The 15,305-nt window shown below is 46.1% G+C and overlaps 1 protein-coding gene across 1 annotated transcript in view; it reads left to right on the top strand.

Moving 5' to 3' along the window:
• The window catches only part of ANTXRL (ANTXR like), a 309,598-nt gene that overhangs the window by 109,929 nt on the left and 184,364 nt on the right, over positions 1 to 15,305 (top strand). The window contains exon 2 of the mRNA XM_069240900.1: positions 11,404 to 11,475. Within this exon, the coding sequence (XP_069097001.1) occupies positions 11,404 to 11,475 (72 nt within the window). The remainder of the gene's footprint in view (positions 1 to 11,403; positions 11,476 to 15,305) is intronic.

Consider the following 15,305-nt stretch of genomic DNA (forward strand, 5'->3'; position numbering starts at 1 on the left):
AAGGGATTTACCTCTTTGTCCCTGTGATTCTAGATCAACCCAGAGTACTTTGCACTTTTTTCTCTTTTGCCCTTTTTATGCTGCTCCTAGAGGGGTTTGCATTTTACCCACTTTACGTTCTGTTAGACCCATCCATTACAAGGAAGCTTTAATATATTTTCAGAGATTGCCAGATAGACAAATTTGTCATTTTGTATTAGATTTTGTTACAGCTTCTTTAAGCATTAGGAAAAGGCTCATTTCATTTTAAATGTATATGTATGTATAGTTTAATATTGTAAGTTAATCTTTGTATTCTGTTATTGTGATTTTTCTTATGTTATGAGTTTTATTTGTTTCTTTTATGAGATTTTAGACCGGATGTTTACGTAATGTTTTAGATATGGTACTATTTTATTCTTCTATCTATTTACTGTAACGTAATTATTGTGTGGTATTTGTGTTTTTGTCTGTACTTTTATGGCATTTGCCGAATAAAGTTTTGTGACTGACTGACTGACTGACTGACAGTTAGATTACACAGAATTACATTCAAAGTCCACAGAAATGCCCCCTTGTGTTCATTTTGTACACAAGAGGGCATTTTTGCGCTAAGAAATAGTGCTAAATGCCACAGAACATGAATAGCGAGTATGAGCAGCTACTCACAATTGCAAAATGTGCTTTTGAGTATAAGATTTTCCCCAGCTTACTCCCACCGTTTAGCGCTATTATGTTAGCGCAAAATGTACCCTTGCATCTAAATGGACGCAAGAATGCATTTTTGTGGTAAGAAATATCCCTAAATGAAACACAAAATGAATAGTAAGTATGAGCACCTGCTTGCACTTGGTAAATGTGCTCTCGTGGTGGGATTTCTTTCCCCCAAATTATGTGCAGAGGGGTAATTGCCTTATTATTGTAATTCTGCATCAAAGAGTGACGTGGAATTTCCAAAATTACTGCAATTACTTGAAAGTCCACCCAGGCCTACAAACCATGTGGGTAGTTGTTGCTACCTCCTCAACATAGAAGTAAATGCATGTGAAGCCAAAGAACAGAAAAATACTCATCTTGGCTCTTCTCTAGAAGAGTAGAGTGCACACATATAGGTAAAAACAGTTGTAAATCAGCAAAAGCTAAAAAAGGAGAATGCTAGCTGCTGCGAAGCTAGACTGAATGTCACATTGTGTTTAATTGCATAAATACATAAATGTTGTTTCACAAAAGCAAGGGGTCAAACACAGTGAGCCAGGGGCCCATGATTATAAGTACAGAGGTGTTTCTTGGCATCACAGGAATGATCTGGGAGATCCTAGTACCTCAGTATAGGTCTCAACACTAGTGGTGATTGGATTTGCCTCCTCCTAGTACATTTGGCTCTATTTAGTTATTTTGCTATGTGCAGCACTGGCCACCTTTATCTAAGGAACTCTGGTACATTTGTTCACTGATATTCCAGTTCCACAACATGATATGTACATAATAATTGTGGGGCCAAGCCGTGATGGAGTGTGGAGCGGCGAGTCGGGGCGCCGGCCAGGGATTCTCCCCATCCATATCCATCCTGAGCATGCAGAGGGGCCTGTGGGAACTCGCACAGTAGTCTGGGAGTCCCTGGTCTTCCCCACGTTGTCCCTAGAGCAGAGGGAGCCAGCAGACCAAATAAACCAAATAACAGCAAGAGCGGCCGGGATCAGATGGCCCAGCCGTGTGGGTCCAAAGATGTTGGTGATGCGGCATGCCTGACTTTTCGGTGGCAGTTTAGGGAGTGGCTGACTTTTCCCCTCTGAGACCAGTTAAGTGGCAGAAGAGCCGACACTCAGAAAAGTAGACGGGAGCAAAGCGGGAGGAGATTGGACGCAGGAGAAGTGCAACCTATCTTTGAAGGGTGAGCTGAGCAAGAAGTGACACGTTGGCTGTGGCCTGGGAATCACTGGCTGGCAAGGAGCGCTGTCCAAAGGGATGCTGAAAACTGCAACAGAACCACCACTACAGCCCACACTTGTGAGAGCTACGAGATGAGGAGAGATCAGGGTGCGGCCGGCCCCAGGGAGTGGGGGGCAGACCTGAGAGGAACTGGTGGCTGTCCTCTATCTGTACGAGGGAACACTGAGGAGATCCACCCCTATTAACCGCTGCATTGCCTAGTTCCATACCTGGCCAGATGCAACAAGGCTGCCCCTGCCGCAGAGGCTCTCATTAACTGATATGGGTCAAATGTGTCACTGGGTGATGGTGGAGAACTAATCGGGCTGTGAGGGGAACAGAGTAGGAAAAAGGAATTGTGAGAGCATATTGCTGGGAAGAGGCCAACGGGCCGCCTCAGCAATCCATGATATCCATAGTCTGCATTGCAGGGAGCCCCCTTGACACCCATATGCTTCAGAGGAGAGAATGTTAAGAGCAGTGGAAGTACTGTAAGTTGCTGGATCAGCACTCTGTGGCATTATCCTATTATTACTAGTGATGCCATTGGAGGGAAGCGCACCTCTACCTTGGCATCAACTTAAGAGCTCTGCGGGAAGAACATCAGTTCCGACTGGGGGACTCAAGACGGTATAGTTGGCCAATACCCTGCACAGAAGACCCGCACTGATATACTCCTGCAGCTAGACCTGGGCAGGCAATTGGACTCTAGGTTGAGAAATCCTGGTGAGGAGCAACATTGACAAAGGGACTCGAACGGGGCAGACTCGTGCACAACACCAGAGGAGATAATTACCTCACAGCCACACTCTGCCCAATCTTTCATTGAGATTAGACATTGGCATAAGAAATGGGAAAGGCAGTTAAAAAAAAGGAGCGGCGGCCACTGACCGCCCCACAGATGACGTTACGTTGTCACATGGGGATGATGAACAAATCTACCCACTGAAAACTACGGAGGGGCACACACTGCGAGAAATTGCTTCAGGCCATTGCTACTATAAGAGAAGCACTAGAAACTAAAATAGACTCCTTAGGGACAGGATTAAGTATTCTCAAGGCTGATCATCGTTGACTGGCAGAGATAGTCACAACAGCTGAAAGAATGGTAACGGAGCTCTATAGGGATATAGCTACCCTGTGCGAATGTCTCATGACCATGGAAGGACAAGTGCAGATATTGCAGACACAAGGGGAAGATGCAGAAAATCGATCCAGGAGAAATAACATTCGTATGCTAAGCATGTCTGAATGGATAGAAGGGAATAACATGTTATCCTTTATGTTAAAAATGGCTTAGGGATGAAATAGCTCCAGAGGGCTTTTCCCCCTTTTATGCACTCAAAAGGGCCCACAGAGTCCTGGCACGATAGCCACTGCCTTGGACAGCCCGAGGCCCGTAAATGCCAAACTGTTGTATTATAGAGACTGGGATCATATATTAGCACAAGCTAGGAAATGGGGCAAGCTCATGATTGAAAACAGAGGGATAATTATCTTCCCTAACTTCACGAGAAAGACCTTGAAACAGCGGGTGACTTTTGTGGAAGCCAAAAAGCTCCTTCACCAACTGGAAGTTCCTTATGCAATGATGTTTCCTGCCACACTACGAGTTGAGACTCCTACTGGAGTGCACTTCTTTGGAACACCACATGCGGTGTGGGACTGGATTGATTCACAACTGCAGGCGGGTCCAAGAAGAGGACCCCACAGCAGAGAAAGGAGCAGGCAGAGGCCATGGAAACAGATTGTAGCCCCCGAAGGGGTCCTCAAATGAAAAAGCCTTCAGAGACCAGCAGAAGGCAATCGGAGTTGCTGTGGCGCTGAGCAGTGGTGGGGTGAACCCAACTTCTGATGACGTGATGGATGCGAACTGTGGTTTGGGCTCAAAGCTAAGCACTCATGCCCCTATGAATTCCAATGCCTGATGCTCGTGTTAACACCTGGCATGGCTGATGAACTGATTTGAGGCAGACATGGTGATCTACAAAAGATCCTAGCATGAGAGGTGGAGGGTTGAGTGGAGCCTGGATCCAACACTTGCAAGATTGAAGATGGTGTCCTCTGGGACTCTAATACTAATGATAATGTATCTATTGAATATTTGTGCATTCATGGGTGGGGGGAACTGGGCCGGGGGTCCTGACGGGTTCACTCCCCTGATAATTTTTTGTTTGTTTGCACTGGCACTCCTGTGCGCATTGCCATTCTTACAGAAAGTTTGGATGGGGGGGCTTAACCTACTTGTCCTGGGGAGTGGAATTAGGGGAAGTTCTTCTTTATTCGTGGGGATGGATTTTAATAGTTGTGCCTACCTTATGCTTCTCATCCTCGACCGATATGTGCTGCTAGATGTGATGAGGTGGAGTAATAGACATGGGGTAGAGGAGACACAACGAGGGGAGAAATGGCAATGCCTAGTACAAATAAATTCCTATTGTAGAATGTACGTGGTATGGATACCATGACAAAGAGATGTAAGTTCTTCTTGTATTTCAACAGGAGGGGAGTCCATATAGCATTTCTCCAAAAAACACATTTGACGGTTCAAGAGGGGTTCGCCCTGCAAAGGCGATGGAGAGGTCAGGCGTTCTATACTACATATTCAGCATATGCCACAGGCACATTAATGTAGGTTAAACCTGAAACACCTTTTCAGCACATTGGGGGCCTGACTGACCCAGAGTGTCGCTATGTAATGGCCACAGGACGCCTGAATGGGCAGGTCATTACAGTAATTAATATACAAGCACCTAATATTGATCAGAGGACATTTGTTTCTGAATTATCCCACATTCTAGCCGAACACCTGGTATGGATGGTGATAATTGGGAGAGATTGTAATTGTGTTGCGAACACTGACTTTAGATAGTTCCCATCCCCCACTGCATGACTCCCAATTTGTGAGAGCAGCCCGTACATTTACAGAATGGCAGTCCGAGTGGAACCTTGTAGACTCTTGGTGGAGACTACACCAGGTGGGGAAGGACTACTTTTTCTTCTATCCTCTTCATGATCTGCATGTGTGCTTGAAGGCATTTCTTTGCTTTGACCCCCCATGATGCATAGCAGGGTCAGAACAATAGAATACCTAGCACGTACAATCTTAGATCACAGTCCAGTTTTATTATCCTTGGAGTGGTATAGGGAGCAATGGTGTGAGCCGACTTGGAGACTAAAACCGTAATCCCTAGAAGACACAGCTTTCCAGGAGGGTATAGGGACAGCCATACATCAGTATTTCACAGATAAGGGGACTGTCTTCTATCCCCAGGTTAAATGGGATGCATTTAAGGTTGTGATTAGGGGTAGGTGTTTATCATAATCGATAGGGTGAGATGCACTATACTGGCAGAGGTCTCAACACTAAGAAAGCATAGACCGGGCCACATTGAGAAACAGGCAGAGCTCTTTGAAGCTATAGAAAAAGTGTTAAAACAGATAGAGGCGGTCATTCTGACCGCGGCGGGTGGCGGTCGCCGCCCGCCATGCGGTTTCCGCTGAATGACCGCACCGCGGTCAAAAGACCGCGGTGGTCATTCCAACTTTCCCGCTGGGCCGGCGGGCGACCGCCAAAAGGCCGCCCGCCGGCCCAGCGGGAAAGCCCCTGCAACGAGGAAGCCGGCTCGGAATGGAGCCGGCGGAGTTGCAGGGGTGCGACGGGTGCAGTGGCACCCGTCGCGATTTTCGCTGTCAGTGAAAATCTTTGTGGGGCCCTGTTAGGGGGCCCCTGCACTGCCCATGCCAGTGGCATGGGCAGTGCAGGGGCCCCCAGGGGCCCCACAGCACCCGTTCCCGCCATCCTGTTTCTGGCGGTGGACACCGCCAGAAACAGGCTGGCGGGAAGGGGGTCGGAATCCCCATGGCAGTGCTGCAAGCAGCGCCGCCATGGCGGATTCCCTGGGCCAGGGGAAAACCGCTGGTTCCCCTTTTCTGACCGCGGCTTTACTGCCGCGGTCAGAATAGCCCAGGAAGCACCGCCAGCCTGTTGGCGGTGCTTCCGCTGCCCTCCGCCATGGCGGTCATGGACCGCCAGGGTCGGAATGACCCCCAGAGTGTCTTACATGTTTAAAGCACATGAAGAGAGACACCGCACCGGCACACTGTTGGTGTGGCTAGTGAATCCGACAAAAAGAGCGTCAATTATATTAGAACTTGAGAATGACGGAGGACAGAAACTGTACCGTCAGGATGAGATTTAAAGGGAATTTAAAAAATATTACTCCACACTATATACCAGCTCGCTTACTTGCTCAACAGAAGACATAACTGAGTTCTTAACACCCTCAAAGTTCTCAACACTGACACTAGAGGTGGCAGAGACACTAGGTGGAGATATAACAATGCCAGAGGTTAGAAAAGCAATAAAAGCGGTGGCCAGGGTTAGAACACTGGGTACCGCTGGCCTCCAAGTAGAATTTTATACCACCTACATGGAGGACCTGGCTGCGAAACTGGTGGAGCTTTATAATGTGGTGAAACGTGCTGGCGTGCTTCCTGCCTCCTCTACTGAGGCTCTGATAGTGCTTCTATCGAAACCGGGGAAGCCGGCAAACAATAAGACAGCTTATCAACCTTTGTCGATGTTGAACACTGACTATAAGTTGCTTATTAGGATCATGGCCAACAGACTTCTTCCCCATATCACTAGCCTCATCCACCCAAATTAAGCGGGGTTCATTCCCAGCCACAATACAGCTATCAATATAAGGAGGCTGCTCGCCATTTTGGCAACACATATATATGTCCAGGAAGAAGCAGCAATCTTCACTGTAGGTATTAAAAAGGCATTTGATAGCTTAGAGTGGGATTTTCTCTATGAGGTGATGGATAGATTTTGGCTGGGAGCAGACTTCATTGCCTGGACTAGGCTACTGTATACAACCCCCATGACGACAGTACACACAGGAGGCTATATATCGGCGAGGTACCTGGTAGGTAGGCAGGGCTCCCTCTGTCACCACTACTATTTGCACTGGCAGTGAAACTCTTGGCAGCGTATGCCAGAACTAGAACAATATATAGGGAAATCGAGAGTGGGTATTGCTCTCTATGCTGATGCCCTTTTGATGTTCCTGAGAAACTCCTTGATCGAATTTGAGGGGCCTCAAGACCTATTAGAAAGATTTGGGCAGCACTCAGGCCTGAGAGTGAACTGGCAAAAATCATGAGTGTTCCCCACCCTCCTGACATACTGAGATTATTATGGTAACCAGACTGCTTTCAGTAACTGCGCGTAAAAGTTAATCACAAACCTACCGACTTCAGAGTGGGGGAACATAGGAAGAGCGATTGGGGGCTTAAGAAGTAGTGTTGGGTTCTGGCTGCCTCCGTCAGTGATGGCAGGGTTGCACTGATCAAAATTATGGCTCTTTCACTGGCGCTTTACTACCTTGGGGTACTCCCAGTGAGGATTCCCTACACTGTATTGCTGCTGCAGCAGGTTGAGGAGCTACGGCATGCTCCGACGACCGCCACCCCTGGGTAGAAGCGCTGTGCGCCCACTCACCTGAGCTCCCTGGACCGCTGCATCCTGAGAGATAAGCAACTTCTAGGGGCTCTACAGACAGGAATCCGACCTTCAGGTGGAGGAGGCATTGCCTGAAGGTAGGCCCACATTCCTGGACGGTGGCGAGTGGTAAACACGGGGATCAACTGCACTGTGGCTCTGACCAGGACACTGGACACTGATGAATTTGTGCGACCCTCGAGTGCCGTTGAGATCCTAGATCGGGCTGCAGCGGTTACTGCAGCGGTTACAGAGCGTCGGGGATGCGCTGATTTGAGGTGAGAGGAGCCCTGAGGTGAGGGGGAACCAGCGGTCGCTGGGTGGCGGGGAAAAGTTACTGATCTGACCTGCCCAAAAGGCCAACCACTGAAAGAGTCCCCTGGAACTGCAGGGAGTCGCGCAGAGGGGTGCTGCTGCTCCTTTACTAGAAGAGACTCCCCCCTTCCTCCTTAAGGTGATCGAGAAGTGAGAGCAGCCTACTCTTTTCCACTGCCGTGCCCAGAGGAGCTCTTGGTGGGATTACATTGACGCCTGTGTGTGGTCCTGGATGCCCACAGGCGTATAATTGCTGCACCCAAATCTCATACGGGGGCACCACTGACATACGGGGCAGGTGAGATGTCCCGGACTTTGTGGACATTAGTGAGCTATGTAAAGATCCATTCCCCCTGCACCTCTGCTAACGGTACTCCACCTGAGTGGCATACACTTATCCATCTGAATGGAGCCTTATGCTGCCTGAAAGTGGGACGAACACAGTGGCGGAGGCACTTCACCTTCTACTTGCAGAATCCCCCTGGGAGAAAAAGTTGAGGTTTCATCAGGCAAGAAATAGCAAAGACTCAATTTTTCGTTACTGCGACACTCAATACTTGTCCTCTTAACAATGAGTCAGGACATTCTCCTGGGAGACAGAGGACATCTGTTTCGTCTCCCCAGACACAATATGGCTAAAGACAAGGACTCAAAACCTCCCAGACGAGGGAAAATTAATAGATACACTAAAACAGTGCAGGTCCCTGCATCTAACAAAGCAACGACTCAGATGCCAGACAACGCAGCTTTGCTGTTAGCTATCCAACAAACCAGAACGGCTCTGGAGACTAAAGTGGGTGAAGTGAGGGTGGAGGTCTCTCTGCTGTGACAAGACCTCCGCAAATTCACTAACAGAGTAACTGCAACAGAAAAGAGGATATCAGAACTTGAAGATATGACACATACTCAAGGAGCGGACTAGCCACAGTAAAGGCACTCACCACAGACCTACTCTTAAGAGTGGATGATGTTGAAAAACGCCTGCAGCACAAGAACCTTCAATTTGTAGGTTTTCGTTTGGGAACTGAAGACACAAATGCACCTGTTTTTTTTTATAGAAACCTGGCTTTGATCTTGCCTGACGTCCACTGATTTCTCTACGTTTCAAAATAAAGCGACCCAGAGGACACTAGCGCCGAAACCACCAAACAGAGCTTCCCCAAGGGCCCTCATAGCATGCTTTCTGAATTATCACGTTAGAGACGTTATTATCACAGAAGTGTGACAACAGGGAAAACTCACTCATCATTTATCTACCATACACATCTTTCCAGACTATTCCTGTGAAGTACAGAAAACAGCGCTGCTCCTTTGATGCAGCAAAAGTTAAGCTTTGTGTACTGCTGCTTCGTTACATGCTCCTTTTCTCTGCAAAAGTGAAAGTTATCCTGAAAGACAAATCATACTTTGATACACCAAAGGGTACATGGAGGTGGGTGGAGCAGCGTCCCCCTCTGCAGCAGCTCTGAATGATTGAAACTGAGACATTGGGACAAAGACCGCTGGTAGTTAGACTGAAGATTGAGGCCTCCAAACCCAAGCGGGCAGCTGCTCAAGGAGTATTTGAGACAGACCCTGTGGGACCGCTCCCACAAGGCTTACCATGGGGGAATCACTCCTCAGAATCAGACTCTCTTGGATGTGAATTCTCTGACACATGACAACCGTCACCAGTAGAGAGCCTGTCTGCGAAGAAGGGAGTCCCTCACCACACAGATCAAGCTGACCTGAGCAACACAGACCTGAGTAAAGGGACAAATGTACACTCTGAACATTGATAAACTGTCACCATAGAATTAGAATTATCTTTTAACCCCAGAGCTGCAGGGTAGCTCCAGGGTGCAGATGGCCATTGAGGAGAAACCCCACACCCCCCTTTAATTTCCTATCCCCCTTGTTTATCTCTTTCTTCCCCTCTGTTTTTTTTGCCTTTCACACTCTCCCCCCAACCTCAGTCTCTCTCCTCTCTTGCGTTCCTCTCTTTCCTTTTGGCCTCCCTCCTCCCCCACCTTTTCCCCCTGTTTTCCTATCCAGTTGGATTGTAGTGAGTGCTTGTGCAGGGAGAGTGCCGTTTACAGTCAACATTGGCCAGAATGCAGCGATAGAGTGATAATACTCACTAATTAGCTTGATTGTTCGTTACCAGTTGTGTAGTGTGAGTGTTGTTGAGTAAAGCCCTCTCAGAGGGAAGTTATCAGCTTTTAAAGTTCCATAGTTGGAAGAGGGAGGTCTACATACCCTCAGGCCTTAGAGAGCAAATTATTGATGGAGAAAATGCCAGAGAAAGAGGTTTCAAGCATATATAAAACGTTTGCCTGACACCCCACAAAAACTTAAAAGCTTGTGGGAAGCTGCAGTAGGTGAGCCGGAAGACATATATTGGCAGGCAGCTCTCATGTTTCCTAGGAACGTTGCGATTAAGACTCGACTATGACTCATTCAGCTAAAGATACAACACCGGATACATTATGCCAGAACACGTCTTTATGATATGGCTTAGTCAACTTATCCTCACTGCTTGCAATGTGGGGACCACAGGGGAGATTATTTTCACACACTCTGGACTTGCCACGTTCTACACACTTAATGGAAAAACCTACTGATCGAGCTGGGGAAAGTGCTTGACATTATATTGCCAGAAGACCCTAAATACTTTCTCTTGGGAGTCCCCAGTGACATAGATCTCCATCATAGGCAACTCATACTTTGTAACTTAGGCCTAGTGATAGCTAAAATAGACATTGCAAGGCACTGGGGGACCCCCAGGGCACCTACGATAACTGGGTGGAAGCGGGGGATGAATATGCACATGGCGGCGGAGTGGGTGGTATACAGGAGCAGAGGTAGCCCTTGTAAATTTCGTGAAATATGGGATCCTGGTATCACATACTATGGTTTCGAAACACAAGAAGATGTTAGCTATGACCGACATGATCAGTGAAGCTTTTGTAGTTTACCCGTGTACCCAGTGCAGCACCACTGTTCTTGCACCCCTTAGCACCACCTAACGCCACTGCGTGTGTGCCGTACCTAAGATAAGGCGCAACATGCTGGTAGTTAGGGGAACTAGCACCAAAGTTTTTGTCGCTAGTTCGGAGCTTTACAGGTTTAGCGTAAAAAATGCTAATCCTGCGAAGCCCATTGAGGCGCATTGAAAACAATGGCATGTCTCCTTTTAACGCCCGCTCTGAGCAGGCTTTAAAAGTGCTTAAATAAATTACGCAAAAAAATTCAAATTTGTTGCCCCCCCCCAATGGGGGAACGCCCCCTTTGCATACATTATGCCTGGCGCAGTCATAATGTAGCGCAAAGGGTTACAAAGTGGCACAATGCATGCATTGCGCCACTTTATACATTTGGGGCTTCGATTTTGGCCTCGTTGGGCCAAATTAGCATAAATGAAATTATGCTAATGTGACTCCAGGAGGCACTAGGATCTTCTAAATCAGCCCCTAAGTGACGTTGTATTGATGTCAGAATAAAGTTGTACCTCAGGTTTAAAAAATGGGCACACATTTCAATTAAATTGATGTTCTGATGTCCAGATCTACAAACACAATTTTCCCACGATGGATTAACATCTGCACATTAATGACGCTATTTGGGCTAGCTCTGCCAGCAATTTACTTTTATACACTCCCTTTACATTTCTTTTCTAAAATTTCTTTCAGGTCTGGGAGTGTCAGAAATCACTGGACCGAAATATTCTCCTTTGTTGAAAGTCTTGCTGAAAAGTTTATAAGGTATTTTTCCAGAGTTTCTTTTTCACCTGATTCTTTGTAGTTCTGTTGTTGTTCCCACATTAAAATTTTGAAACTGTGCCACTGCGCGTAAGGAAAATGTATATGGGAAGGGCAGTGTTTGAGCTCTTTTATGAATTTTGGCACAGAGTCTCTTTCAGGATAGACAGCTGTTGGACATGGATTGTACAAATGTGACTTGTGAGCATTTTAATGATTCCCTAATGAATGACTGTTTTTATTTATGACATGTGTAGTATTCGTATGAGAAATTGAATTATGCAAATGCACGCAGGGATGCAGAATAGATACAGAATAAAGAGTCCCATTATTAAATATATTGATAGAAGAAGGGAGTGCTAGATCAAAAGCAATAAGTGTGAGCGGAGTGTCTTACTGAATTTCTCGGAAATGTGCCAGAAAATAATTTTCCAGAATTTGGGGCCTTTTAACCTGAAGGGTTTCTCCGTTTGGGATGTGTTTGATGGGTGAGGGGCTATATGCTGTTGGTTACCTAGTGCCTAAAATGTGCAGTGGAAGAGAAATCACATGAGTACCCCATTCAACCATGAATAAAATTATTAATGCTTAATTATGTCAACTGATGGTAGGACCTTTTTCTAACACCAGATTGTATTTAACCAATGCTTTTAACACTTCTTTGACAATCATCTCATAATACACCCACTGGACATGAAGGATTCATTTGGGGGAGGCGGGGACACACTTGGTATGGACTAGTACTCCCCAAGGAGTAGAAATCAGTCTTTTTACCCACCCCATAGAAGGGGTGTAATTTGGCCCAGTAGACAAGAGGGTGATTGCATTTTAAAAAATAAGCTGGGGACTGCCTGCTCTGGCATTGAGCCATACTGAAAATCCTCATTGAGTGTTTAGATTGGGGGTGTTTACCCCCAGTCTGCCCCCAAGGCTGAAAGCCAACTAGACATGATGAAAATCATAAAAAAATAAAGGAGTAGCCTCCTCCTGCGTATGGGTTGACCCCACTCCCAAATAGCACACACAGTCTTTCTGCCTCCCGTGGAAACAGAAAATCCAAAACAACAAGATAAGCTAAATAAAAAAATAAACAAAACAAGTGGGTTGAGCATCCCATCCTGGCATTTGGTCATGTAACCACCCCTGAAGGGAACTGAAAGTCCAGTAGATACCAAAGAATGGTTAGTAAATAATGAAAATGTGGGAACACCTACCCAAGGCATCAAGTCAGCCCCCATCCTCATAACAACCCCAGCACCTTTTCTGCCCCCAAGAGGTGGTTTGGTGAGGTGTACCCCAAATCTGTCCCCCGGGGGGCAGAAGGTCCACTGAACACCATGGATATTATTTAAAAAAAGAGAATTGTGTGGTTGGCTCACCACAGCAGCAGGGCTTGCCCGAACCCCCCAACAGTCTTTAAATCCCATATGAGGGCCAGATAGGGGTGAATACCTTGTGTCTGCCTCCCATACCCCGTTCCTGGGCCAGATAGGCAACAATTTACCAGGGATTCTTTAAAAAGAATATGGGATGGGATCTGGCCTACCCAGGAAGCAAGCCTTATCCACGTGCCAAAGGGTTCCTCAGTCTTTCATCTCAACTCTGAGGTATATTGGAGGATTATCCACAATCCGCATCCCTGAGGACAGAAAAACCGTATGACACTAAGGAAAAACCATAAAACAAATTTTGTTGTGCCACCACCCTATAATGACCCCGGCAGGATTTTTGCCTCAATGATAAGGCATGTTGGGGGAGGACTTTAGCCCTTTTTGCTGCCTCCTGGGGGAGGGTGGGCTTACAGCCCATTAGACACTAGATATTATTTTTTCTAAAGAAATATGGAGTGGGGTTCGTCTACCCAGGCATGTGGCTTACCCACTTCTCTAAAGGGCTCAACAGTCTTTCTTCCTCCTAGAAATCAGATTGAGGATTTATATACAATTTGTCCCCATCAAAAGGTGCAGAAAGACCACAAGATACCAGGGATAATTTACTTTTTATAAGGAAAAATATGTGCCCAGCCACGAACCAGACCTAATCCACACAACTATAGCTTCATTCGTCTTTCTGCCTCCCCTAGGAGGCAGATTGGTTGTTTTACCCACAGATTGCACCAGAGGTGTGGAAGGCAGTGGGCCCACTGCAACCTCAGATGATTCTTTAAAAAAATACCTACATACCACTATAGCCCTGCAGTCTTTCTGCCCCCTTTGCGAGAAGATTGTAGGATTTCCTTCCAACATGCCTCCTGCACTGATTGCCACAGATGTTTTTATGTTAAAAAGAATGAGGTGAGCAGTCCTGACACCACACTGCACTCTGCCCCTAAAGCACCAACAATCCTTGTGCCCACAGGGCCTAAAAGATTCCAATCTCCATGGCAAGCCAGAGGAATTCTGGATTATTTTGTGAGTAGTTTTGATGTCTGTACCAGCGGAGATGGGGTAAATCCCAGTTTCCTCTCACTTGCCATGATGAATGCCTCCACAATTCAGGCTCAGCTAGCAACCAGGGAACCTTGTAGGTTGGTGTGCATTAAATGGATTTCACAACTAAAAGTGTGGGAATGCTGAGTGGAAGGAATTGTGTGGATCCTCACAGATGTCAGAACTTTCCCTCGTAGAAATGTGTGGAAAATGCTTGATTTTAGCCAAAGTTTGACATCTGCAGAGCATTGTGGATTTGAAAATATAGTGGGATTCATGCAAGGCACACCACTCTGGATTCCACTGTATATGTAGTATTCAGAAATGCCTGGGTTTAGTAGCTTTCCTTGGGTGGTGGCCAAACCAGGGCCAATGTACTGCAGCTACTCATATCTCTAAAATGGGTCAATTTGCAGGCAAAAACTGAAGGTCTCCACATTGTGTTTTGGGGGCTTTACTGTCATTTGCCCTAGACCACCCACAGAAGTGGGGCACCGTTTTTATCAGGAGAACTGTGGGAATACAGAATCATAGAATAATTTTATTTCTCTCCAATTTTGGCTCCTAACTATAAGCCATTGTGCAAGAAAGAACACATTTTGAAAAATGTCTTCTGAATCACGTTAGCATGAGTAATCGAAAATTCTGAGTTGTACAAACAACCACTATTCTTATGCTCAGTCTGGGTCCATTAAAAAAAATTATAGGTTTCTTTCATTGTCATTTTTAATTCATTAGGTTTTACCATATGAATTGCTGCATCGTCAGGACCCAATGAAATATCATTTTAAGCTGTGAGCACTGTGTATCATGTATTTTTGGACAACCAACCAACACTATAAATCCCCAAAACCAGAGTAGCTTCACAGATTTAATAGCACATTATTACTGTAAATTAGCCATCAGGGCAAAAATATTACAGATTAAAATGTCACCTTTTTAGTGTTTCCTAATTTTTTACATTATTTTTTATTTTAACAATCAGGTTCTATGGAGTAAATGAGTGATTCTTTCTACCACAAACAAACTGCAAGTAGGTAGGCACCACACAAAAAATAGGAAACATCAATTACCACATAGAAAAATTCAAACAACCGGGCACATGTTTTTCAACTCTGCTTGTTAATAAAATTTAACTGGCATATTTATAAGCCCCCTAGCACCACCTTGAGCCACATTTGTGGCATTTATTTTAATAGAAATGTGGCATTAAGGTGGCATTTGCCATGTGCCATACTTACAAAGTGGTGCAATGCTTGCATTGTGCCAATTTGTAAATCCTTGCGCTAAATTATGCCTGTGCCAGGCATAATGTATGCAAGGGGGGCGTTCCCCGGTTGGGGGAGCTAAAAAAAATGGCGCAAGGAAATCTAAGAGATTTCCTTGCACCATTTTTTGGGCACT

The sequence above is a fragment of the Pleurodeles waltl genome, chromosome 6, assembly GCF_031143425.1.
Source record: "Pleurodeles waltl isolate 20211129_DDA chromosome 6, aPleWal1.hap1.20221129, whole genome shotgun sequence".
NCBI classification, from domain to species: Eukaryota; Metazoa; Chordata; class Amphibia; order Caudata; family Salamandridae; genus Pleurodeles; species Pleurodeles waltl.